Here is a 27,352-nt window from a genome sequence, read left to right on the forward strand (position 1 = left end):
ATTTGAATTCATATTATCATCCATAAATGTAACATTTATCCCATAACGACTCCATAACAACCGATTTAAATACAGCGTTTCCCTATAGAAAGTTACTGTAGCATAAAAACCCGCCTATAATATTCAAATTAGAAAGCTTCACTGTTTGAATAAAGCTGTGTGCTATGATCTAAATGAGGTAAAGGCTGCCATTTGCGATGTCGCAGCCTCTGTAGCAGAGGTCATTGCTAATCAGCCAAACCAGCAGGGGCATATAATCTCTCTCACCTACGCAGCTGAAAGTTGGGCCGCTCTGAGAGCTTCTGTAACTGGCACATATATTTCCCAGGCTCTCTCTCCCTCATTACCTGCCTCCTTCCTCTCTCTCTCTCCGCCTTTTTTTTTTTTTGTTGTTTTTTTTTTATAAACACAGTCTCTTGCTTCTCTCAAATCATCGCTGGTGTTTCTATTTTTACCAATCTAACAAGGTTGCTTGGTCACAGAGGACTGTGGGGAGCGGCGGAGGAAAGAAATGTTCACTGAGATCGAAGATGCAGGCATGCTACTTCTGTTACGCCAGCCCCCAGGAGCAAAGGAGCCCTGGGGCTGAAAGTGGAGCCCCCCAGAGATGGAGAGGTGGGAGAAAAAGAAGACAGAGTGGGTGCAAGAGCTGCTGCAGCAGACCAGGCGATGGTTAGACAAACTCTTAACCTTGAAGACAGATGAAAAGAATCAGCCTGGAGCTGAGTGAATATGAGGAAAATCAGGGTTTAAATCAGGGTTGTGTGGTGTCGTTTGGGGAAGAAAAAGTTGAACCTTTGAAAAGTCAAAAAGGAAAGAAGACTTTGATGTACTGAATAAAGTGGAACTACTGAGTGACTGTTTGAACTGGTCCTGCCCTCTCGCTATGTTAACTTTAACCAGAAGCATCAGTTGATCCAATGACTGTTTAGGATTTGTGTCATCTTAGAACAGGGTCAGGAAAGCTGTTTCCCCGCCTCTGTTCTTTATGCTAAGCTAATCGCCTTTTGGCTCCTGCGTTATTTAACAGACAGATATGAGAGAGGTATTGATCTTCTCATCTAACTCTTGGGGATATGATTTATGCAGTTTCCCAAAATGTTCAAGTATTCTGTCATACTTAATGCACACAGGAGCTAGACAAAATGACAAAAGCATATAAAAAATATTTGCCTTTCAGTAGAATAACATTGTAACGATTGCAGATTGCTGTGCATAGATGCGTAAAGGGAACTAAATACAGCATTGAAGGCGGGCAACGTTTCAGGCACTTTAAGCCAAAGAAGTTCAACTTCCCAGCTGTAGAATCACCCGGATCTTCCTCATTGTTGAGCCCATAGAGCAAGAACACTAGAAACTTTGCCAACCGAGTGGCTAACCTCAGCTTTAGCACCCCACTAACTAGGAATGGGGATAAAATGCTTTAATCGTGTGGCTCTTCTTGACTTTCCAAATGTTATTGGACCATATGGATCCAGTCCCTATAGTGAAACAAGTCATTTTGTGGGGGATGTGACGCTCAAAAACTCAACACTAACACAGACATCTCTTTAGCACTGTAAGTCCATGGATAAAAACCTTTTGAGACCCAATGGCATGACGTGACAGACCCACCCATCCATTTTCAACTGCTCATCCGTAGCCGGGTCACAGGGGCAACAGGTTGAGCAAAGTATTCCAGACATCCCTCTTTCCACCGACGCTTTCTAGCTCCTCCTGGGTGATCCCGAGGTGTTTCCAGGCCAGACGCGATATTTAATCCCTCCAGCGTGTTCTGGGTCTACCCCGGGGCCTCCCACCAGTTGGACGTGACCAGAACACCTCTAACGGGAGGCGTCCAGGTGGCATCCTGGACTGGCCCTTTTCAATGCAAAAGAGCATTAAAACTCGGAGTTCCCTCTGGATGTCTGAGCTGACAGACCTGGTAGTTGTAACTCCACAATTTTGGCACTATGTCAAGTTGGCGTCAAAGTCCGGCACACTTCCTGGGGGCTTTGGGTGGCGGCGGTCCTACTGAACCCCCCACCTGAAACCTTTTGTGCAATGTGTATGTGTCCTGTCACCTCCAAATTCCAATTAGGTCCCAACCTCTCATCCTATGCTGGAATAACCCTTAATTTGAGGTCATTTTATTAAACGCAACTTTATTTAAAATGTGAAAACAGTATCTAAACTGATAAAATAAAGCTGTAAAACTAGATTTTGTCAGGAAACGATCATGGTGTGGGTTAAAATGAAAAAGAAAGTGACAAACACATAAGCCGTGAGCCTGCTTCGCCTCAAGCCTTTCCCAGCTGACCCAGAGCCGGTCGCGGTAGAAGGTAGAAATACGCCCGCCGGGAGCCGTTCAGCAACGCGGACCGTCGGACTAATGGGATGTCGGACCAATGGGCTGTCGGACCAATGACATGGACCCAATAATACTGAACCCACACAAACCAGCGTGTCCATCGTCTCTCCCCACATGCTTCAGCTTCCCTTCATCCAGAGCAAGCACCCAACAGTTTCACTTCTACAGATATTCTGTATCATAGCAACCAGATCCCACTACAGCGTCTCAACTGAAAAATAAATAAATAAATGCTGCGCCCTCAGTTGCACCTCATTGCCCTTCTGTGTTCTGCATTTACCAATGAACAAGGATTTAATTTGTTTTAAAACTGTGTCATCTTTGTCATTTAAACAGCAACAATATGCCTAATAATATCCTCACAGTAAAATGTATTTACAAAACACTAAAATCAGGATAAATGGACTAATTTGCAAAAACAACAAAAAATGATGGTAACATCACATATTTGGCTGTTAAACCACCGTTAATCACTGCAGGGGAAATTCCCCAACAGCCCTATTTTAATGGCGCAAATTCCCTGACAAATTAATCACCAAAACCAACTGACACACAGTGAACCTGGGGCTGTAGCGGCCCCTCTGGGTCTGGGGCCCCTCAGGGCAATTGCCTGCTTTGCCCCCTTAGTAATCCTGCCTTGATGTCGGCAAGGTTTCAATTCAGCTTTGAGGCCATGTTTGAGATCATATAGGCAGAGTTTTTGTTGTATTAAATTGCATCATGTTTTGAGGATTTGCAGTTATTTTTATGCATTATTTCATATACCTACAGTCATCTCCTAAAGGAGTTTGACCCCGCTTTGTTTTCTTACAGTGAGTGAGCTGGGATGATTGACATAAGTCTCGTGTCTCTGCGATAAATATGGGGCTATTACTAGCAGCTGTTAGCTTAGCTTAACATAAAGACTGGAAACAAGGAAGCGGCTAACATGGCTCTGTTTAAAGGAATCAAAATCACCCACCAACACCTCTAAACCAGGCGGCACGATGGTGCAGTGGTTTGTCGCCTCACTGCAAGAGGGTTCCTGGTTCAAACCTGGGGTGGGGGATTTGAGCTCGGGGTGCAGAGTGTGCATGCTCTACCTGTGTGAGCGTGGGTTTTCTGCGGGTTCTCCAGCTTCCTCCCACAGTCCAAAGACATGCAGGTTAACTGGTGACTCTAAATTGTTCGTAGGTGTGAATGTGAGTGTGAATGGTTGTCTGTCTCTATGTGTCAGCCCTGTGATAGTCTGGTGACCTGTCCAGGGTGTACCCTGCCTCTTGCCCAATGTCAGCTGGGATAGGCTCCAGCACCCTGTGATCCCTCACAGGATAAGTAGTTACGGAAAATGACTGAATGAATGATTGAACATCTCTAAAGCTTCCTAACTAACACTATCTCATTTAATTTGTACAAAAAAGCAAAGGGTTAAAGTGACACATCCATTTACATATATGGCACGTTTATGTGCTGGCAGTTTGCTGTATGTGTATCACTGCTCTAGTCAGTTTATTGTCTGTGTACAAGATGACTTTCATAGGCATGAGACCGTGATAGAAAATACCGAAACCTTATTGAAGTTCAAAGTAGTCACACCGTCTGTGGTGATGATTTCATTTTTTATAGAAATACTGCTCTCAGCTCTGACGGGGCCAGGTCGTCTGAAATACAATATCTCCCTCTTCACATAGCAGTCACACACAGTCCATTTGATGTAATCCACCGGCTTCCATGTTATATGAATAACTCATGCACAGAGGAGCAGACGTCAATGCACAAAAGTCATTTTCTGTCTGTCAGACATGGAGTCCCATTCAAACCTATTTAACTGGGCTTTACATTATGTCCAGTCAGCAACAAAAAAAACAAAACAGGAGGGGCTGGATCTGGGAAAGATAAATTATTCAGTGCTTTAATGAAGGTGCACGGGGGCAAATTTGCTCTGTAAAATGGTGCGTCCCCGGGAGAGGAAGTTCACTGAGTGACTCGGGACAAACAGAATAGCTGTAAGGTCATAGAATATCAATATTAATAGATGTAAAGCTACAGAGAGCCGTACCATTCCCCAAAGGTTAATGCTACTGACAGGTTACATGACACGACATCCATACAGTCTGGCTCGGAGAGGGGAAGGTTGGATTTAAAGGTGCCCTCTTTCTGTGGCGTTATTCCATCATGGTGACAACCAGCGACCATGACCAACTGCACCCCAAATAGACAATATGAGTGCTGACAGAGAAAAGCTGCTATGTTCAAATGACATTCGGCTCATTTTGTAGCCTCTGTAGAGACAGACTGGGCTTTTATCTAACTTTAACGTAAATCCCTATGACGTATAAAGAGCAAGAACGAAGTCCGACTGAGGGAGGGGTGGTGGTTGGGTCAAACAAACACAGGACTTTCACCCACGAGACTGGTTTTTGTGTCCCAAGTGAAACAATGGGTTATTCTAACAATGTTACATAGTTAACATCACCCGACATACATGTTACGTAACATATATCACATATGCCAGGTGACGTACTCTTTAACAGTCATGCAAGTTAGGTTGCATAACAGACGTACCCCTTTTTAATCCAAACCATGATCTTTTTTCTCAACCTAACCAAGGCGTTTTGTAGCTTGAATCTAAAGTAGTTTGGTGATTTGGCAAGTTTATTTTGAAAAGACACTATGCATGTAACAAGTGGACACCAGAGGGGTATCTAGAGCATCACTGTTTGAAGCGTACGGGCCACTGACTAAGCTGCTGTATTTGACGAGTGGAGAGTGAGAATGTGTAGCATACGGACTACCATATATCCAAAGATTCCATGGGTTCTGTAAAAAACATCTGCAGCCAAAATCTTTATAGCCATGCTAGTTGCATGGCAATGTCGGTCAGGCTAAAACGTTTTTCCAGACTGAAATAATTCAATAACTGAATGAATGAATGAGATTCTGTACAGACGTTCATGGTCCCCAGAGGATGATCCCCAGTGATCCCCTGACTTTATCTAGTTTCACCAGCTGGTTGAAGTTTTCACCTTCCCTCTGAAATACTTCTCCTTGATGGATTAGCACAAAGTTTCTCTGGTCATTCATGGTTCTCAGATGATGAATGCTGATGACTTTAGTGATACCCTGACTTTTCCTCTAGTGCTACCATGAGGAAAATTATGGTATTGTAAGTTTTTACAAGCCACAAACATTTGTACCTTTGTACTAGAGCCCTGCACGGGACTGTTTTCTTCATCCTGCTCCTGCCCGCTCCCGCTGAATTTCTGACCATTACCGCCCACAACCGCAACGTGTGTGTTACACTCTCGCCTACTCCCGCAATGTGTATGTCCACTCCCGCCCGCTCCCGCAAAACTCTGAGAATTTATGCCCGCATAATAATAGAGATGCATTGATTTTATGTCTTCTCCTGTCCCGCAGGAGAAAACACGTCATTTTACAGGCTATTAATAATGTTTCATTTCCCTGGCCTGCATGTCTTTTGATGCACTGGTCAGGAATAGCGCTCCTATTTCGTTGTTTTCATTTAGTTTTTAATGAAATAAAGGCTGTTTCATATTCTATTCTCCTCCATATTTTATTTATTTTTCTACCTTCATATAATCACGCAGTGATTGAGGTTAAGGTCTCTTTTCTAAGAGAGACCTGAATAAGAAACATTAATGAGATAAAGATAAAGCCTATGCTCAGTAACACCGGCATCATCACGCCTCTTTATGTAATTAACAAATAGCAACGAGAGTAGGCTGTGACTGGCTCAAATAACACTAATAAATAACATAAAATAAACAAAGTTAACGAATGAAACGAATGACTTTAACAAATGAATCACTTGGCCATAATATTGCTGTGGAGGAAGAGAATGTTGCTGACCGACTGCGGTCCCAATCCCGTGCATCTCTCTTCCAAGATGCGCCCACAGACACTAAAGGCCCGCTCTGAAGGCGCACTGGATGCGGGGATACTGAAGATGAAACGCGCCAGCTTTGAGCGCGCTGGGAAGTAGAGGGCTCAGTGCGCCTTCAGACCTTGTTTGAGCTTCTTTTCCACATCATTTGTTAACTCTATCCTGTCGCTATAGGCTACATCCCGTTCCCGCAGAGGTTTTTTTAGCCGCCCGTTCCCACCCGCAGCAAAGTTCAAACCGCCCACTCCCGCAAGATTTGGGGAGCAGCCCTCTACTTTGTACCATTTATATGTATCATTTGGACTTTTAACCCTTAGATGCATGACCTACCAATACACTCTTCTATAAGTGGGGTCAAAAATGACCCCAATTAGAACCAATGCGTTTTATGTGATAAACGTAAGCAATTTCTTTCATTTTGGTTAAAGATGATGATTTGTATTATATTTTGGTCAACAAAAGAATGATTTAATGTTTGACATGTTCATTTATCACTTTTTATTAACATTTTAACAACTAATGACATCATTGAATAATCAATAATAGTATAATAGGCTACCTAACGGGTTAGATTTTATTACAAGGAAGCTATAAATATCATAGTAAGTCTGCTTATCTCTACACAACAAATGCAGTAATGTTACCTAGCTAACATTACAGTACTAACATTACATAGTAGTTAGCTAACTAGTACCTACATTGTAGTTAGCTAACACTAGCTAGCTTAGTTAGCTAATGTTAGCTAACTACAAAGTAGGCTGATTTGATGACAATAATACTATACTTTATCACACAAAAGTCATGGATGTGGAAAATAAGTTCATATTTTATAACGTCATATGTATTCCAAGATATAAAACGAATATAATACTAACATGTCTGTTGCTGTATAAAAATCCTCCTGGGTGGTGAGACTGCTGGCATTAGATGTGTAAGTGCAACAGTAAATGTATACCTGACAGTCACAGTTGATAAGAATCAAAGATTCCTAGGTCTAACCCTTGATATTCCATAGGAAATGCTTGGGGTCATTTTTGACCCCACTTATGGAAGAGTGGGGTAGTGATACAAAAACAACAATTTCTTAAAATGTATATAATTTTTTTTTTAAATGCAAATGGCCTCATGTCAAAAACATGTTTTATGAGGAATACCTGGAATATGAAATGATAAAAACTTTTAATTCCATAGATATTGAAGAAAAACAACCCCTGGGGTCATTTTTGACCCCACTTATGCATCTAAGGGTTAAAGTGATGTAGTATATAACGTAACCTTGTCATCAGGAGTTGGAGGGGGTGGTGGATAGCGTGTCACCTAGGCGAGTCACCTGTCAAGCAGCAGACCACTGTTCAAGACCAACAAACAACAAAACCAGTTGTTTTTCAGCGAGTCATCACTACGTCCTTCAGCAGCTTTGTAGCTTGGGTGTTTTTTAGCGACCCTTTTTCCAGTGGGAATACTGACCCGAAAAGAGGTTGTTATTTACCAGCACATTGTTGCGTTTCTTGCCGTGAGACATCAATGGCTTCTCCAGTCATAACTGTGCCACCAAAACCGTGTTGGTTTTTTTTGTCTTAACAGGATGTTTTCCCTACCCTAATCCAGTGTTTTTTGTGCCTGAACCTAATCACATGCTGGCCATTGCTGCTGACAAGTTAAGTTTGATGCATCTGCTTTGTAATGACGTACAAACACAACTTATCGGTGGCTTGCAGTGACGTACGATGGCAACATTTTTTGGGTGATTTGGTTAGGTTTACATTTGTGGTTCTGAGTAAAATTTCTGCTAATAAGCAATTGTCGGCATGCTTACATGCTAAAAGAACAACATTACACCTGTTGTACAACATTATACCTGCGAAACATCAGCATGTTAGCATTCAAAGCCTAAGTACAGTATCACAGAGCTGCTGTCTTCATCTTGTTTTCTCCTGAGCTTTCTTAAACGGACCAGTAGAACAGCAATCTAACAGAAAACAGTGTTTGTTGGTTGGTATGTTGGGAGACCACAACTTGATTTCAGTAAAACTTCTGTTTGTCTGTCTGAGACGAGTTGCTGCTGTCAACACTAAAAAACTCCACGAGCAGCTTTGTTATGTGCTTTCTGTTCCTCCAAGACAGGAAAAGACTGTTAAATGGACAAGAGTTGCTTACATCAAGGAGAAAGAACAAATCAATTACCACAACAAAAGACAACTGTGGATGGCTTCAGTCACTCTGAAAATCATAGTTATCATTATCACAGCCAGTAACCCAGCTCTGTTCACGTCGTTAAGTTCTGTTACACATTTAGATGTGGACTGCTGAGAAAAATGACGCTAACTCTCTACTGGCTGCTGGTATTAAGGACAAGCTTTAATTTCACTGACATTTTTTTACTCAACCCATCCATACTGTATAATGGGTATAGATATATTGTTTTAGAATGAAACAGTTCATTTCCTATCGAGCGAGCATTTCCAAAAGATAATGCCAGTGTAATTTTACTTGCTTCCTATCACCCTTAACGCATGACAAGGCTAAACCCACTGATGTATTTGCAGTCGAGCCTCATTACATTTTTTGAAATGAGCACAGATTACATATGATTATGCCCTTCCAACACAAATTAAATTATGTGAATAGGACAGGAACTAGAGACGCCCTTTTGTCTTGAAGGCCACAGTCCTAATTCTTCCTTATTTCCTCTCTCAAAAGTGATGCTGCTGCCTTGAGTAATTTGCCATCTTAAATAACACAAGTAGTATTTTACTGTTTAATACAGTCATTATCATTTCAGTGAAAATCATTTCGAAATTACCTTCTTTTTGTAGGGGCTGTATTTGGTAAGACTTTTTGTGAATAATGTGTTTTTTCACCCTGCATGAAGTTTTGTTTCACCTCTTCACTGCCACTGGAAGCTTTCCAACAGTGTGAAATGAAGTCAAAAAGTGAAACAGTGAAAAATATGAAAACTTCCTCACAGGTGGAGGATGAAGGAAATAGAGTCTGCACGCTGTCTACACTACTCCCAATGTGTATTATTTCTGAACACCACATCCAGGCACGGGCGGATTACAAGACAATGGGCCCCTGGGCCCAAACATGTAGGGGGTCCCTAGACACAGAGACTTTATAGTTGTTTAGCCTCTCATTGTTGTTAGTTTGTGTCTCTTTGTAGTGGTTACACATGTCTCTGTGGTTTTGTGAGTCTCTTTGTAGTTGCTTTGCATCTCTGTATTCATTTTGTATCTCTTTGTGGTCATTTTGAGTCTCTTTGTAGTTGTTTCTCTTCGTGATTGTTTTGCACCTTTCCCTGGGCCTATGCTCGGTAGGCCCAATCAGTAATCCAGCCATGCGTGGGCGTGATACTCTAAAGATATGTAATTATGCCTTAAATGCACCTGAGACATCGGCCATGTGACCACAGTTTCCAGAAATACTAAGGTATAGGTGAAAGAACCCTCAAAACAGCAGTGCATATGTGATTTATCTTTTTTTTTCTGGTAGATATAACACAGGATGTAGATTGAACCTACAGAGGAGATACTGAATATAACATATACACTGGTGGATTGATAGTATCAGTAGGAAAATGCTCAAATTAGACTGCTGTTCTTTATCTATGTGTAGCATGCCAAATGTAAATCTTGTTACCCAAGTAAGTCAACAAGAATATTCTCTACTTTAAAAAGAAAAAAATGATTGAGTGTTGAGTGTTTGCTATCATACACAACATGCTGTTTTTGTTGCTTAGCAACAAAAACATGCTATGGATCTGAAACAATGATGTGCTGACCTTCTACTAACTTGACAGTCTGTAATGCTATGGTAATTAGATTACTTCTACAAAGGCTAATAAAACTCAGTAACACAACACGTATGGAAACCAGCCTCATTCCACACAACACATCAAATCACCAGTCTGATATGCAAATATCTTTCTACATCTTTTGATGGTCCTCCACCTCCAACATATGGTGTAAATGCATGTCTTGTAGAAATTCTCTTCCAGCTGGCTTCATTTTTTCTTATCCGTTTGCCCTTTTGAAGCTGCAGCTTCACATTGTACTGGATGGTCTGTTTTCCCTGGTGGTGATTTCAGCTTTGTACCTGATAAGAAGTGCTGTGTTCCTCCAGGATAAGATGTCTGATGTGAGAAAAGCTTATATCCTGGAATACATCCATTTCCTCAGGAAACACGCTCACATTCACGCACATGTGCACATGTGCCTGTGGAAACTGACATACAGCCTCTCGCCATATGGAATAAGGTAACTGACTTTCGATCACCAGGCTCAGCTACCAAATGAGCCAATCACAACAGCAAGCTGTCAGCAGTGTGCTAATGACACTGTCACATCAAGGATGTGTCACGTACTGAGGGAATATTTTGATTCAACACACTGACCTTTTAATAGTTTTGCTGTGACCTTTGTGACCCCTGACTGTGGTGGCAGGTGCTCAGGGACACAGAATGACAGTGAGAAGTAACAATCCTAGTTTTACCTGCTGTCTGAACGTCCACTAAATGACCTTTTGCTACCCGGGAATTCCCAGTAGTAGCGACATGTAAGCGAGACGTGAGCAGCGCGTAAGCGTCCTGTCATCCAAACCACACTGACTCTGTTTTCTGTAAATGTCTCAGCTGTCTGAGCAGCAGCTCCTGGGGAGCTGAGTGGACAGCACTAACCTGCCTTCACCAAGTTGACTGACAGCATAAATTTACTGAACCAAAATAGTTTTCATGTTGGCTCCATGGGAAGAAATCAGGAGTGTTTGATTCATTGATTTTATTTCCGCGCCCACTGTAGCAAGTGAGAGGAATCTGCCTGCAGTGAAACAGGCAACCACACAGACAGTCCGGGAGCCTTAATCAGTGTATGCAGATATGGTTCATAAGTTCAAGGCATATAGACCAAAGTACAATGTTTATATACAATAACTTCAGGGTAAAAAAGTCATCGCGTCACATACATTAAAATGTACTAAATGTTGCTGAGCAGGTGTTGCCTCAACAAGTTTGTTTTTAAGCACCTAAAAAAAGCCCACCAAAAAAATCAGTATCAGTTAAAGTGTTTGCTATATTTAGAATATTTTCACCACGTGAAAGATCACAACGTTACCTTGCCATCAGATAGTCTTTTCTGACAGACCGCTATTGTCCATTGACAATAGCGGTCATTTTACAGCAGAACACTGAGTTGCTGGACTACCACAGCGTCGATAGGTCAGTGTGTAACGTAAAGCTGAGCAGGGGAGAAACGTATATGTTTTCCAACCTCTCCAGATAACGAGTATCATTAATACACAATATGCTCCAGACACAACATTTAGCTCCAAATCCACAAAACGATTGCATTAGTGGAGATTCCCACCAAAAGGATGAACAAATACCACCATTTATGTCTTCACTATGTATTATTCATGACTTTCATTACACAATTAAAATAACGCTAATAAACACAGTCATATAGCCTTTATGAGTCTCTTATTATTATGATTTTACCCTCCTGTTGGCATGAAGGACCTCTGAGAAATGTAATTGATGGTAAATAAGCAGGAGCTTATTTGGAGGGAAAAAAGCGTAGCCTATAGCATGCATATCTTCGGTTTCCTCTTTCACTATGGATCGCACTTTCGGAAGCCTCCTTTGTACTGCATCGGCGTATATGCTGAGGAAACACAGGGCCTGGAGCCGTCGGTCTGTCTGGGTCCACAGAGTCCTGCAAACCCGGCAACTCCACGGGGAATTTCACCGGCTGGTACAGGAGCTACGTTTCTCCTCCATATTCGTCTTCTCTTTCAATTTTCCCGGCCTCGCCTTGAGAACCCCGGTCTGCAATTGGCTGCTGCTTCGGCAGCGGTGCCGCTCATTTGCATGAAGTTCAGCTTCTCTCAACTTCTACTTGACGCTCTGGTCGCTGGCATCGCGCTGCTCGCTGCAGGTGACGCCCCTGATGCCCCTCGTTGCCAGCGTGCATTGAAAATGAATGGCTGCCGGCTGCTTATGACGCTTTTGAAGCTTTTGGTGGGAATCCACGGTTAGACTCAATGGAGCACGGCTGTGTTGATGTCGGACCCCGGTCTAAGCCAGCCCGATGCTATGTTATGTAAGACCAGTCTGTGTCCTGGGGTGGGACTTAGCAAAGGGTCAATCAGTTTTAAAATGCGAAACCCATAAACAGGTGTTAAATATGCTAATGACAGCTACATACTGCACGTGATATAACACTAAAGGCTAAAGCTACTTGTCCAGGGAAACAGCATCCCCACCTACCACTGATCCACAAAAGACTTAAAAAACAAAAAACGAAGTCTCACGTGCAGTTGCTCTATTGGCCCAATGATGGCGATGATCCAGATAATTTTATACCTGGAAAGTTGAACTTTTTTTAGCTTCATGTGCTTCTGAGCAACTTCCACAACTTCCAATGCTGTATCAGTTCTCTTTATACATCCATTAGAGATAGCCAAAGCTTGATGGCTTAACGTCCAAGTTACAGTTGCTGAGCCATGATTGGACCGTTGTTGTTTGGGGGAGAGGTTAAGGAAACACTCAACTAAAACAGCTTAATACCAGAATCAACAGGCCTTCAACCCTTCAGGACGGTGACATCTTCGATCTTTGACACTGGCAGTGCAGATCAATTGTGCTCTTCGCTGTCGTATATTATTTCAGTGTAAACATTGCATGAACTTTTAGAAGCTTTACCAGTTGCAAGGGAAAAAAAGTCAACAAATCTTTCTCGCTTCCTGTGCGTACACTTGCATCAGCCATGCATGAACCACGTCTGCTGCTGTAGTCTCTTGTCGTATCAGTGGGAGAAAAAAGGCTCCCTCTGTTCCCCTGGGGCACCGCTGTCAAGGACACCTGTCTGCTGCTGTGTTTCGCTGTGTTCTACTGCACTCCAGTCAGCACGCTGCCTGATTACATAAAACACTGAATGCATGAGAGTGTCCTACAGCAGGACGCCTAAGGCTTCAACAGTCATGTTGTGCAGCGCCCACCCGAGTTCCTCTCTCTCCTGTCCCAGACTCACTCCACCAGCTGGCTGCTCATCTGTCTCGCTCTCTACCTCTCTGTGTCTCGCTGTTATTTGTGGCTCATAAGACTCGTCCGGGGTGTTTGTGAGGACGGGGCGCACGCTTGCTTGAATCTCTCCAGCGAGCTATTCTGGTCAGTCTATGTGTCCGTCTCTCTGAGTGACAAAGAGGTCAAGTCTAATTAAAATCAGCATTTGTTGCTGCAGGGAATGGTAACCATTGTCGTGGCGACAGTCGGCCCACTCGGTCCCCTAAGCAACAGAGCTACAGCTAATGAGAGGGGAAGACGTGGCTCTGCTGCCGGAGGAACATGGGCTGCTCTCCGTCTCATTTTATTTCCCTTCCCTCTGTCTTTAATCTCTTTACATTGAGTTCATAAATGGTTTTGTTTTTCTGCTCTCTGTCTTCCTCTCATTCTGCCCTCATCTATCTCTCTTTCGCTCTTTACTAATTTAGTAGACCTATAGGCGTGCTTGCCATGCTGTAATTATATTTTCTATTCTCCCTCCCATTTTCTGACTTCACCCCTACTTTCCAATTACATCTAGTTTTGTCTTCTAACCATTCTTCATCTTACTCTTCTTTCATTTTGCTCTCATTTATGGCAGCGCGTGCATCTCCTCCTTCATTCCTCTCCTCCTCTCTCTCTCATTTCTGCCGTAATTAGCAACTTTACATTTCTTTCGTTTGCAGCCTCCCTCTTCTCCTGTCCCTCACTATCTCCTGATGAAGTAAGAATTAACATTTATAAGATGCTCAAATATCTTTGGAGTGTCTGTGAGCATATAGAGACATTTTGAAATTCAACGCCGCATTTATCTGTCTGTGGTCCACAGCCTTATCTCTGTAGCGTTGGCTCTGTTTGCCTGCAGAAATACCACCGAGTTAATAATTTGTGCTGCAATTCAAATGCTAAAACACTTTAAGAAAGCTGTGTGATGAGAATACAGATTAAATGGACATGGATGACAGAGTACTTTAGCAACTCTTATTTACGACAAGTGGTGCAATCCAGCAGCATTATACTCCTATGATGTGATGGCCTGCAAATAATAAAAGGGTGACACGAACAAATTGCTCTCCCTTATTTTGCCTAAAGTTTGGATAGACATGCTCGATTGCTTCTTGTTCCAACCCCTTGATAGGGGAGAAGAGTGCAGCGATAAGCTCAACACACAGTTAAGCTGAAAATGAACTGCTATTGTAAAAAGCCCAGATGTAATTCTGGAAATGGCAGGAATGTCTAATTGCCTTGTCTGTTTGAGAACCACAAGGTCGGTGTACTCTGAGAGAAATATCCTCCTTTGTCTCCTATAGAGCTGTTTTGGGCTTTGCATACTATGCTTTGTCTGCGTGTCAGTTGAGGCATTCCTGAAAATGAAAACCACAGTGCGGTGCTCAAAATGATAACTTCTTTTTCTGTGTTTCAGCAGCCACTTGAGTATATAATTCACTTCCCAATCCGTGGCTTGATACATGGTAAACTTTGTCTGGTGGCACAATTCGCATCCAGCATTTTTTCCCCAATTACCTTATTTTTCCCGTCATTCAAAATAAAACCAGTTATCAGCATGTCAGAAAGCTATATCTGCTGCCTGTGTCAGTACGACAATCTTATTTATTCACCTCAGAAACAAAGACCGAAATGGCTTTGACCATGAATAGTTTCTATGAAAGAGTCGGTATGTTTCTGACGCATTATAAAATGGAGTGTATTATCTGTCTTTAGTGTTGAGTTCTACTGTAGCTACCCTGTGTCCCAAACCTTTCTGAGCTTGGCTTTGCAATTTGCAGGTATGTGAGTTAGCTAAGGTCTACCTTTAAACAAAGAAACAAACGCAATAGAAAGTACAAGTTTTTCACACAAAGTTTTTCCTCCGCAGTCAATTCAAACCTCTGTAAATTGGGCTTTTTTGTTGGCTAATAGTCATTTATCCCATCTGCAGACTTTAGTCGCCTCAAGCTCAATCACTTATTCAACACCACAGAATAAACATGATAAATGCTTGGTGTAGACAGTCTCTTCTTTCATTTACCAACACTCAGAGTCTGATGTAACCATCCCTTGTGTGTCAGATCCTGGTAAATGGAAACTCAGTACAGCACAGTACAGCAGCTTTCATTAAAAGCTTCAGTTCTTGTTTGAATATAAGGCAGATGAAACTGTAACCTTAACATCACACTGGTGTTTGTTTTCAGTCAACCAATGTTGCAGTCGGTGGAGCTTTAACATTAACAGGCTGAAAGCCTTTAGATCGATATCACAGTGTTGTAGTTGTCACCTCAGATAGTGAGGACTGTAGTTTCCTCATGGTGTGAGTTTGGTGTTGTGTGTCCAGACTCTAAAGCTGCACTAATATTTTTATATAAACAATGGATCAAATGGCATTATGTCAATAGGCCCTGGGGTGGGGGAGCCCCTCTGTGCGGAGTTTGCATGTTCTCCCTGTGTCAGCGTGGGTTTTCTCCAGGTACTCCAGCTTCCTCCCACAGTCCAAAGACATGCAGGTTAATTGGTGACTCTAAATTGTCCGTAGGTGTGAATGTGAGTGTGAATGGTTGTCTGTCTCTATGTGTCAGCCCTGTGATAGTCTGATGACCTGTCCAGGGTGTGCCCCACCTCTCGCCCAATGTCAGCTAGGATAGGCTCCAGCCACCCCATGACCTCTAACAGGATAAGCAGCTACAGAATATGAATGAATTAATGAACAATATGTAATGTGAAAGGTGTCTCTCTTAGTGATGAACCTACAGAGATAAGCTCTGAATGATATGTACAGCTCATCTAGTATTAAAAATTCATAACTAATGAGAAACATTTTGGAAAAAAAATGGATAAAAAAATATCTCTAATATCATCTATTTTTTGTATTTATTAAGTTTATTACATCTACATCCCAACCCTCATATGGTCATGAGCTATGGGTAATGACTGAAGGTATGAGGTAGCAGATACAAGCGGCTGAAATGAGTTTCCTCAGAAGGGTGGCTGGGCTCAGCCTTAGAGACAGGGTAAGGAACTGGGACATCCGGAGGGAGCTTGGAGTAGAGCTGCTGCTCCTTCGCGTCAAAAGGGGTCAGTTGAGGTGGTTCAGGCTTCTGATCAGGATGCCTCCTGGGCGCCTCCCATTAGAGGGGTTCTGGGCACGTCTAACTGGTAGGAGGCCCCGGGGTAGACCCAGAACATGCTGGAGGGATTACATATCTCGTCTGGCCTGGGAACGCCTCGGGGTCCCCCAGGAGGAGCTGAAAGCATTGTCGGGGAGGGGGACGTCTGGAATACTTCTCAGCCTGCTGCTCCTGCGACCCGGCTACAGATAAGTGTTGAAAATGGATGGATGGATGGATTTATAAAGTTTAATGGTCAAAAACTCATAAAAGTGATCACACTCAGTGCAGTCGTGAGTGGGAAATGTGCATGAATACATTTTTTTCCAATGTATTTTATATAAATATTAGCAAGACTATAAAAACTTTTGTTGGTTTTTAAAAAACAACAATGAAAAAAATGTATTCATGCACACACTGCAAGTAACATCCACAGTTGTTCAGCACTTTTATTTACATCTTATTTACATAAGTGGTATTCCAAATGGCAAGTTTAACATAATCATTATTATGTTTCAGGATATGTAACATTAGATATAAGAGTGATGAGTGGAGCTTCAGAGGTATGCACTAAATCATGATGAATGGTGTGATGCAGCCCTGACACACAACCTTAGGAGGCCTGTGATTGGCTGATTCAGTGCTTTAGGGAGAGCGTTTTTGGTAGACATCACTTTGTCCTTATTTTACAACACTCTGTTGCCGTAAGTACTTGAGTCACAGGTTTGGATTTAGCTGTAAGTTAATTTTAGCACTTCAGAGTAAGTATCTAGGCTCTACTTCTGCGAAGATTGTCTTGCCTCATAAGTCAGAGTTTAAGATTATTCTTAGGAGTACGTCTTGTTCATTTTATAACTGGATTGAACTGGACCACACTACAAGCATCAACATCATCCTGTTACTGGACGAACCAAATAAAAGAGAGTTACTTATGAAGCTTTCTACACAAACTCTCAACGAGTGGTAGACAGATCCCTCTCAGTTTGAATGACATCACCATTTTTGCAGTCAAGACAAACTGACTAATCCACATACATGCAAAATTTAATGCAGATTTTCTTTCGTTGTTTACCTATAAGAGCTAAATGTGAAATTGCTTAGTATTTTCAAATGGATTCATTTATAATGTCTCCTTTTCTAGGCTACAGAAATTATTTTATGTGAGCTATTCAGTTACAAATCCAAGGAGACCTCCAGTTTGAGAAGCATGTTTTTAATCATGTTAAGCGGCAGAGAAATGATTGAACATGTGGTCCGCTTGAGCACTAAGGTGCAATAAACCCAATCATAGTTGTGAAGGAGCCACATCAGCACTGTTGTAGCTGTATTTCTTTGTGACACATCAAATTTGCTGCGAAAAAAAGTCCTATTGCAGAAGATATAATGACTTTCTTTTTTAAATTTTCATTACTGTGTCTAAAATGGCACAAAGTATGTGGCACTGTCTGAAGGGGGAAATGGATATGTGAAAAAATGTGATGCTTGGATATTGGTGGGGGAGAAATAATTAGAAAACTTAGAGCAAGAGAGAGTTTTAGAGAGGACACTGAAGGGGCAGCGTTTATGGTGACTGGAAGCATTGGGAGTGAACAGCCCCGCCTAACAGTGACTTACAAAAGAGCAAGAACATATGATACAGCACACCCCACCAGGGAGTGTGTTACAGGCATAGACTGTATGAAGAAGTGGACGTAACCAACATGATGTCACCCTTTGCTTTATGGACTGCTGTTTTGAAGCCTTGAGTTTGGTATTTTGGCTGTCCTCATCTTAGTTTGGAGCCAGAAGTGACCGTATTTGGACATCGTCATTTAGGGCCATTAGTTGACTAGTCGCTTATGTTTACGATATTAATTGAATTATTAAATAATATATTTTGGTGGTTTGAGTTGAAGGTGTGAGAAAGAATAGTATCAGTAACATTGTTAACACTGTGCTACATTACAGAGAAATACAAACCGTACTAATGAACCTTCATTAATATAGGCCTATATTTTATCTACAAGTGCACGTCACACACTGAGCGAGCCGCCTGTTAATGACGCTGTGGGCTAATGGGCATGTAGCTACTTCCATGTTTCAGATGATACGTCATGTTTGTAGTCGACCAATGAAGATGAGTTTACATATCACCTTGGGTTCGTCCTTCACCTTCTCAAAATGATCCCACACTTTGGATTTCCTGCCCGACATGTTATTAACTAGCCTGTGGAATAACCGCAGGTACCAGCCCTGGAAATTAGGGGCTGTACACATGCCGCATCTTTAATTGCCTTGAAAACACAAGGTCGGGCGCTGGGTACTGCTCTCGTGCCTTTTCTGTGCCAACTTTCAAGAGCGTGGTGGCAGGTTGCGTCTGAGGTTGCTAGGTTGCGTTTTATGGTTCCATAACAAGTACAGTATAGCCTATTCACCTGAAATCCTGAGAGCAGAGCTGATCTTCTTCCAGGAGCTGTTTATAAGAGTGTAGACCAATCGTCCGTGGGACACATGTAAAGCTCTGGGTAGCCCTGCACTAACATGATCAACTTTTCCGTGTTTATCAGACTGAATATTTACAGTAGAAGGGAAAGATATCTGTCGGCTGTGATTGGTTTGTAACGTGACTCCTGTCTGACTGCTGAGCGTGGCCTCTAAAATTAAATTCCCACATGGTCCAGTCATATTGGTTTTGATTTATTTTGACAAGGCAAAACTCCTAATAGAGTTTCACTTTTTTTTTCTGCGACTAAGTGACCAATGAAATCTTGCCCACTAATGACCTTTCTGGTCGACGAACATTTGGTTGACTATCAGGGGGCAGCCCTATTAAAAAGCAATGATTTAGAAATGAAAAAGAACCGATAAGAGTATGGATAGAGTACCAAACCCATAAGGAGCATCGATAAATGTAGTATTGATAAAATTTTAATGATACCCATCTCTACAGGGAAGAAAGTGGTTAATTTTCTTATTGGATTCCCATATGAAATCCAGCAAGTAGGGTGTAAAACGGTAATGATCTTTCCAAAGTTAGAGGCCCTACAAAAATTCCACTGGGATGTCTGAATTAGTTAAAGTGCCCGAGGCAGTAATACCTTAGCCTACATCAGGGGACCCAGAATTCCTGGCTACGCCCCTGTTGGGATCAGCCCGCCTGTCAAGAACCCCTGGAGCCCCATTAACACTGCTGTTGTCTGCACTGTACTAGTGATGTTAGGCACTGCTAATAAAAACATTTGCAGGTATTTGGTCATTATCAGAAAGCCCTCATGGACACACACACACACACACACACACACACACACACACACACACACACACAGAACAGACAGTGAGTCGTACAGTAGCCTGGAGCATCATCCTCTCACCGAGTTTCACCACACGGTGGCCCTGTGCCTCTCCATCTCCATGCTCCTCCTCGCCTCCGCCACCGTAAAGCTCAGCCTCGCCCCCACCTCCTCCTCCTCCTCGTCCTCCCTCTACTTCCACTCCTTCCTCCCGTCGCGCTGCGCAGAGCCACAGACGGTCCTCCAGCTCCGTGCAGCCCCGGTGCGAAGATGGTTGGCGGCTTGTGTGCTCGCAGGTTGGCCCGCCGGTCGCGGTCCGCCCTGATAGCAGCCCTCACGGTGCTGCTGGTGCAGACGCTGATTGTGTGGAACTTCAGCAGCCTCGACTCCGGCGAAGACAGGGAAAACGGAGGCTCCAACATGCGGGAGAAGAGGGACCGGGTCGGAGGCAACAAAGCCGCTGGCAGCGACTATTTCCAGCACGGGGTCCAGCAGCAGCAGCAGCAGCAGCGGCAGCAGCGGCAGCATCTTCCCCCGCCTGGGAAGGGGACGTCTCGCCACATACAGCAGCCGGTAAGACACAGGCGCTACCGATGCATTCACATCATTTCCCCGCTATAAAGAGACTGTCTCGCCGGGGATGAAGCCCGGAGGGGTTGGCAGGCAGGTCAAAACATCTCCAGTTTGCGCTTTTGGGAGACAAGCACACGGCCGGGCCTCCGAATGAATGAATGTTTGACTGTTGTCACTTGAACGGAGGCTGCCTCGTAGGGAAATGAGATGATGTCTGAAGCAAGACAGATGCAAGCGAGCCCTTTTTTACTCCGAGCATCCTCAGCTGAATGCTTGCTGAGGACAGGAGGCACATTGCGCCGTTTGAATGAGCGCACAGACTCCAGTTTAAAATGCCAGAGCTGAGTATGAAATCTGAACTCAGCATGTAGTTCACTTCAGGGCAGAATGATAGCAACGGCAGGGCAAATCCCTCCAGAAGATAGTGGCTGAAGGGGGTGCCTGTACAACAGAGTCACAGGCTGGGGTTGTAGCCTCTACCTGTCACGGTCTATTTGGTATTTTGAGTCAAATACAGTAGCTGCATGGCTCAGCAGCACTGTCTGAGCCAGGCCAAATTGAAACATAACCTAATTTGCAGAGTTGTTTTTGATGAGTGTACAAAGATTAGAGTCAGCTGTTGTTTGCGGAAACACAAACAGTTTTATTAGTAGTGGCAGCATGAGACACAAAGGTCAAGATAGATGTGATTGTGGAGCTGAAGCAAACATACAGAGCCACATAATGAATAAATTGAGTTAAAGATAGCCTGTAGAAGAAGAGGATCTAATACCATGCTTTGCCCGTTGAACATTTACACTCCCCAAAATCTAAATGTGTATTTGCAGTCTCCACTGACTGCTCCCCGTGCCCTGGAGGCTACACACCGAGCAGGTTCTGTATTTGTACGGTGCTTCCCCGCACTATGATGTGATTAATTTTCACAACCTGATCTCTGCAATTACATTCTCCAAAATTGAGCGTCTTGCTCGCGTGGTCTCTCAAGCAACAAGGCTGCCCTAAAGAAATTGGACGCTGTTGTTCCTGGCAAGCGTGCAGCGCTTTTCCTTCACAAAGCTGCCAGCCATTCAAGTAGAGCCTCAGCCACCATGCAACCAGTAGATAACCGACTTTGATGTAGTATGATACACTGTGGCCTCTACGCTCAGTCACTCACTCACTCAGAGCCGTGCACTGTATCTTCCGTCTCCTCCGCACATTTTTACAGTGACTCAGTCGCTTCATCTGGTAGGACTGTTTGTCCCACCTGGCGGCATCTCCACAGCACAAAGTCATGCTAAGGACGGGTTATATTTCCCAATAGGTGGAGAATCCTCTAAAGAAATATCACTGTAATCGTCCTGCAGGAACTCATTAGTGAGTTTACATTACAACACATATTATTTGCAGTATGGAATTACTGCAATATGCCTCTGAGGATCGTATATAAATTAGTAATGCAGTGACATAACAGGAGCTGGGATCAGTTTGTGTCTCACACTGCGTCAACACCGGTTTGTCCAAATGTGTTTCACTGTTAAAACACACAGTGGATCTGCACCCGTGACCTTTTAAAAGAAGGGCTTTCATCCCTCCATCGCCTCGAGGCACTTCACACAGCCTGTATGCCAGTCAGTCCACCAGCCAGTCAGCTCGCCCGCTGCCTGCCTGTCACATTGTCAACCAGCTCTCTGCAGCTCTGGCCCCCGGACTCTTAACATTCAACTGGTCGCCCTTGGCCTCATGCATCCCCTCAACTGGTTAATCACTGCATTTTCATTCTTTCTCCCCTCGTGGGTGATGTGTGTGTGTGTTTGTGTGTGTATGTGTGTGTGTGGCTTGGCGAGGCAGAGTTGTCCAGCCTAAGGGTGACGCATAAGCGCCAACTGATGCTATATGAGGCACCACGCCTGAGAGAGGGGAGCGCAGCACTTTGATCCAGAATAGAATGAGCCAGAAGCTACAGTATGACAATGGCAGAATCTCTATGTAATAACTTGTGTTGGACGGAAACATTATGCATAGCTTTGGATGTGTCATCCCGGCAGGCAGGGGCTACAGTTGTCATTAGTGGTCTCCTGTTGTGTCTCTTGAGGGAAACGCTGCTAGAGAGCGAAGATGTTTTCTTCTCCACTCCGACAGATACCACAGCTTGTTGTTTGCATCTCGGCTGCGTTTTGTGTGTGGATATGATTGCATGGATGACATAATGTAAGTGTTAAAGGTCCAGTGTGTAGGATTTAGGGGGATATACTGGTGGAAATGGAATATTTTGTGTATTTTCTTTGGTGTATAGTCACCTAAAAATAGGAATCGCTGGGTTTTAGTTACCATAGAATGAGTCAGTTATATCTACACAGGGAGTGGGTTCTCCTCCACGGAGCATTGTCATGTTTCTACAGTTGCCCAGAATGGACAAACCAAACACTGACTCAAGATTGGGCCATTTGGGTATATGCGTTGTCACGTCGGCCACTGTAGTTTGCAGCCCCTCCACAATAAGAGCGTCAGAAAAACTTTTTTTTTTTGTAAAGTGAAACTGCTTTATTCTGTGTTTTACCGGTTTAAATCATCGGGTCCGTGGAGAGGTAGAGACCTCTGTAGATAATTCAGCTCATGCTGAAAACCTCGTGAACAATAGGATCAGAAAAAGGTGAGCACACATAGCAGGTGCTGGGCGAGCAGCCTATTTGCGATGTGCCACAGACAGGCTAAATACTGGTTTATAACACGGATCTGCTTTGTTCATTGTTTTTACCGGCTTAGATCACCAAGTTTATTTGTTTTGGAGAGGAAGCGACCTCTGCGGATATTTAAGCTCCTGTTGAAAACCTCCTGAATGTCTGAATCTTAAGTTATAAGAGAAAAAAAGTGAGTACAGGTTAGCAGGTGCGAGGTCAGCTGCCTGTCTCCAACATGCCAAACAGCATCGGAGAAACACTTATTTGTAACATGAAACTGCTCTGTTCAGTATTATTACTGGTTGTAATCATATCATGCCTTTGTTTTGGAGAGGGAGAGGCCTCTGCGGATAATTCGGCTCCCAGTAAAAACCTCCTGAATGTCTGGTTCAGGAAAAAGGTGAGCACACATTAGCATGTGCTGGGTTAGTGGTCCATCTCTGACATATCAAACTGCATCAGAGAAATGCTGATATGTAACATGAAACTGCTTCACCCAGTGTTTCTACTGGTTTTTATCAGCTGGGGTCTCATTTACAAACATCACGTATGCACAAAATGAGGCCTGAAAGAGGCGTACGCTACTTCCCATGGAAAAGTTGTGAACTCTGAAAACAGACTTGATGGGAGAAACTTTGACCCTTTGTTTATGAACATTTTGGAGATGGGAAATTGGTAACGCAGATGGCGAGGTGGAAGCCTGATTGTAGAAATTGTAGAATATTTTTTGGCACAAGCCGTGTTTGGCTTTTGTCCACACATTCATTTTTAGTATGGATCCTACGCATTGTTTTATAAATAAGACCCTTTCTCTATTGCTTGTGGAGAGTAAGAGACCTCTGCAGATAATTTGACTCCCTGTAAAAACCTCCAAAACATTTAACAGTGAAAGAATTCTAATTAGGAAAAGTTTCAGATGATTGCAGTCTGCAGTCCTCACCGCTAGACGCCACTAAACCCTAAACCTCCCTAAATCTCACACACTGTGTCTTTAAGTCTGTGGCTACCTGTTGCAAATTCAGAAAATCAGAAATTTCCACCCTTATTAATTAATCTGTCTTGTTTTGCCTGACATCAGTTTATTACAGGAGGTAGCATCATAATTATTATTAATAGGTGCTTATTAAGGCGGCCCTGGTGAAAAATTGTTAATGTGCCAGAATGAAACCAACCTACCTCCAGCAGGAGGCCGAGTAAAGCTCTGCAAACGTCTGGCTCTGAGCTTCACATCTGGTCCTCAGCGGTTTCTTTCCATCTGCCGGCGGTAGTCATATACTGTCATGATCCCCATGTGCGCAGCGGGTGTCCGGCTCACACATGTTGTAAAGAGTTTCCCAGTTAGTCATGGTATTACACGTAACATTACCTCTGATGTACACTTTTTCCATCGCTCTGAATTTTCCTAATAGTATCCTACAGCAAAGATTACAATCCCTCTGGGAATGCACGTTTACACAAGTTTTTTCTCCATGGATCCACAGTCTGGTGATAATATCTACATGACAACTTTACCCACAAAACATCATACATTATATTTTATTATAAAGATGTTCGCCAGAGTTATTTTTCCACAGTTGCTCACTTGGCTTTGCTGCAGATGCAAAGAAAAGAGTGCCAGCAGATAGTAGGAGACTGACAGAAGATGTTGTACACTGTGTCGGAGAGGGAAACACTGAATTTAGAGAAGCAAAGACTGGAAGAAATCAGCTTTAGCGAGCTTCTCCGTATGTGACCGTAAATAGCCTGAAATTATTGTCCTTATGTAACTTTAAGTAACACTTGTTCTCATATAGTTATTGCAACTTATTCTTACTGCAATCAAAGTCTTTGTGGCTGTTTTTCAGGGTGTAATGAGAATAAATTAGATGTTTTTGCAATGACGGTCATTAACATGAAAGGGATTGAAAATGAAATAACTTAGGGAATGTTCCATTCATGCTGGGATTATCACTTAAGTTTTAATCATGTACAGTACAAGTAACAATGCACTTATACATGTGTTTTGCATTTGGGAGCTTTGCTGAAATCTATTGTTGCTACCAGTCTATTCTCCAACCACCACTACAACCACAATGTGATTCATCCCATGATCATAGCGCTGACTCACACACACACACACACACACACACACACACACAGACATACACAAACCAGCTCTCACATAAACACCCAAAATGATGTACTGTATGTAAGTACATAAATGCGGGGAAGCAGCTCCACACAAACACACCCACATACACATTTATAGTCACACACACTCACATACACACAAAGTATGAGAACAGTTTCTATTTCCCAAATTTGACCATGGGAGCAAAATCAGGTATTCACTTGGAAAACATCTGTTTGAATTCCACTTACATGCTACGGTTTTCGGAAAAAATTCATTCACATTTACCGTCATGAATGAGCCGTACTTTAAATTCACAGTGTGGAGAAATGTGGCGACTGCTGTTGGAAAAGCTAAGAACTGCACAGGTTCTTCCCGAACTCCTAGACAGTGCTGTCATAACTAGCACTACATAGAAACTAAAGGCAGGGCTCAATGATAAGGATTGCCTGATTGCCCGGGGCAAGTAAGATGCCATGTTGGGCTAGAACATTTAGCAACTGACTTTTCCAATCAGGCAAATGGTAAAAAAATAATGGAACATTTTGTTCTTTCCAGAGCTGATGATAGAGGTAGCTAGGGAGTACGTCATCTCACTTCCTCCTCATCTCTGTTTGGAGTTGCGCGTGTGCAGTGCCGATTGGGCATTCGTGAGGAAATGGTGGCAGGTAAAGACAAGGTTTATCCGCGAAGGTGCAAGTGAACATCTGGAAACAGGACTTAAATTGGGTGCCGTTAAAGGATGTGGATGAAACTGCAACTACGTAGTGTACAGTTTATTGGAAGTTTGAAAGCAATTTGTAAAGGGGCAAGTAAAAATTGACTTTGGGCGAGTAGATGTCTGATCCACTTAACCGCTGATGTTGAGCCCTGAAATATATGTACAAAATTGTACAGTTCTCAGGACAGCTTGCGTTAAAACTCACCCATGTTGAAGGGTGATGTCACTGCAGTATTGGCAACTTGTTTACTTCTGCTACTTCCTAGCGTGCACGTATAAGAACAACATACCATATCTCGTACTCCAGCCAGGGCGTTTCAGAAAATGCACAGTCGAGGCCAAAACACACTGTTGCCGAATTATTTTCATATACAACCCCACACTGACTGCGACTTCACGTTCGGCGGCACTGCTGCACACGCCACACTATACGACACTGTCCTATTTCCAGCCTTCCCGCTCCCAGAATTAAATGCATATTTTCCCCACTCGCTCTGTGCTTGTATATACCAGCTCCCTTAGCAGCTCTTTTTCTTTGCTCCTATAGCAGCTTGACTCCTCTATTCAACACTGATGTATAAAGAGAACTCTGTAGCTGTTGCTGTGTCTCATGTGTGACAAAGAATGGATGAGAAGAGAGTCATTGTTGGGGTCAAGAAATATCCTGAGCTCAACGACCCACAGTCCTGTCATTATAAAGACAATGAGTGCGTTTACATGGACAGTTCAATTCCCTTTTCATTTCGGAATGAAATGAAAAGTGATCTTGTAAACACCTAATTCGGCATGAAAATGGCCAATGCGATTGAAAATTCAATCCGATGTAAGGGGCTGGAATATTCTGTTTCTAATTCCGAATGAAAGAATTTCTTGCACTTGTATACACTCAGTGGTACCAACCAGGTCGGGAAACACCACAAACCTTTTCAATCACCTGAGACGGCACCATCTCAGTGATTACTCAGAGAGTCTAACTATGCGGCCTCAAGTTGCCCCGACTCCACACACACAGCCTAGCAAGACCCCTTCATCTGCTGGTAGCATCGCTAGTGGCAGCTTAGCAAAGCAACAGTCTATCCAGTCGTGTTTTGCAGCCATTACCCCATATGAGAAGCATTCAAAGCAGTAAGTTTATATACAATGTTTCAATAAGTTAAAGCTTTTATTTGACATAGCTTCTCGTTCTTTGAGTTTACATATGGCTAAAGGGGAAAAAAAACAACCATAAACAGACGGCATGATTAGTATTGCGGTCAAGGTCCCCCCAAAAAACGTGAGAAAAAAAGGCCGAATATTAGATTTTTTTTTTTTTTCACAATCGAATCCCANCTTTGAGTTTACATATGGCTAAAGGGGAAAAAAAACAACCGTAAACGGACGGCATGATTAGTGTTGCGGTCAAGGTCCCACCAAAAAACGTGAGAAAAAAAGGCCGAATATTAGATTTTTTTTTTTTTTCACAATCGAATCCCACGCCATCGAACGAAGCTTCGAAGCTTCGAAGCTTCGAAGCTTCGAATTTTTTGGGTCAGCCCTAAATCCCACATGCAAGGGGCTAGCCATAAGGTTGTTGTTTTCAGCAAGTTGGCCTTGAATAGCTGATGTTGAGCTGTAGAGCTGTGTTACTTGTTATGACCTAAGGTGTA

At 43.0% G+C, this 27,352-nt stretch overlaps 1 protein-coding gene across 1 annotated transcript in view; it reads left to right on the plus strand.

The window, feature by feature from the left end:
• Positions 1-19,863: 19,863 nt before the first annotated feature.
• xylt1 (xylosyltransferase I) overlaps positions 19,864-27,352 on the plus strand; it is a 121,829-nt gene continuing 114,340 nt past the window's right edge. Inside the window, exon 1 of the mRNA XM_050045243.1 lies at positions 19,864-20,215. Coding sequence (XP_049901200.1) covers positions 19,913-20,215 — 303 coding nt within the window. The 5' untranslated portion in view covers positions 19,864-19,912. The remainder of the gene's footprint in view (positions 20,216-27,352) is intronic.

The sequence above is a fragment of the Epinephelus moara genome, chromosome 5, assembly GCF_006386435.1.
Source record: "Epinephelus moara isolate mb chromosome 5, YSFRI_EMoa_1.0, whole genome shotgun sequence".
Classification (NCBI taxonomy): Eukaryota; Metazoa; Chordata; class Actinopteri; order Perciformes; family Serranidae; genus Epinephelus; species Epinephelus moara.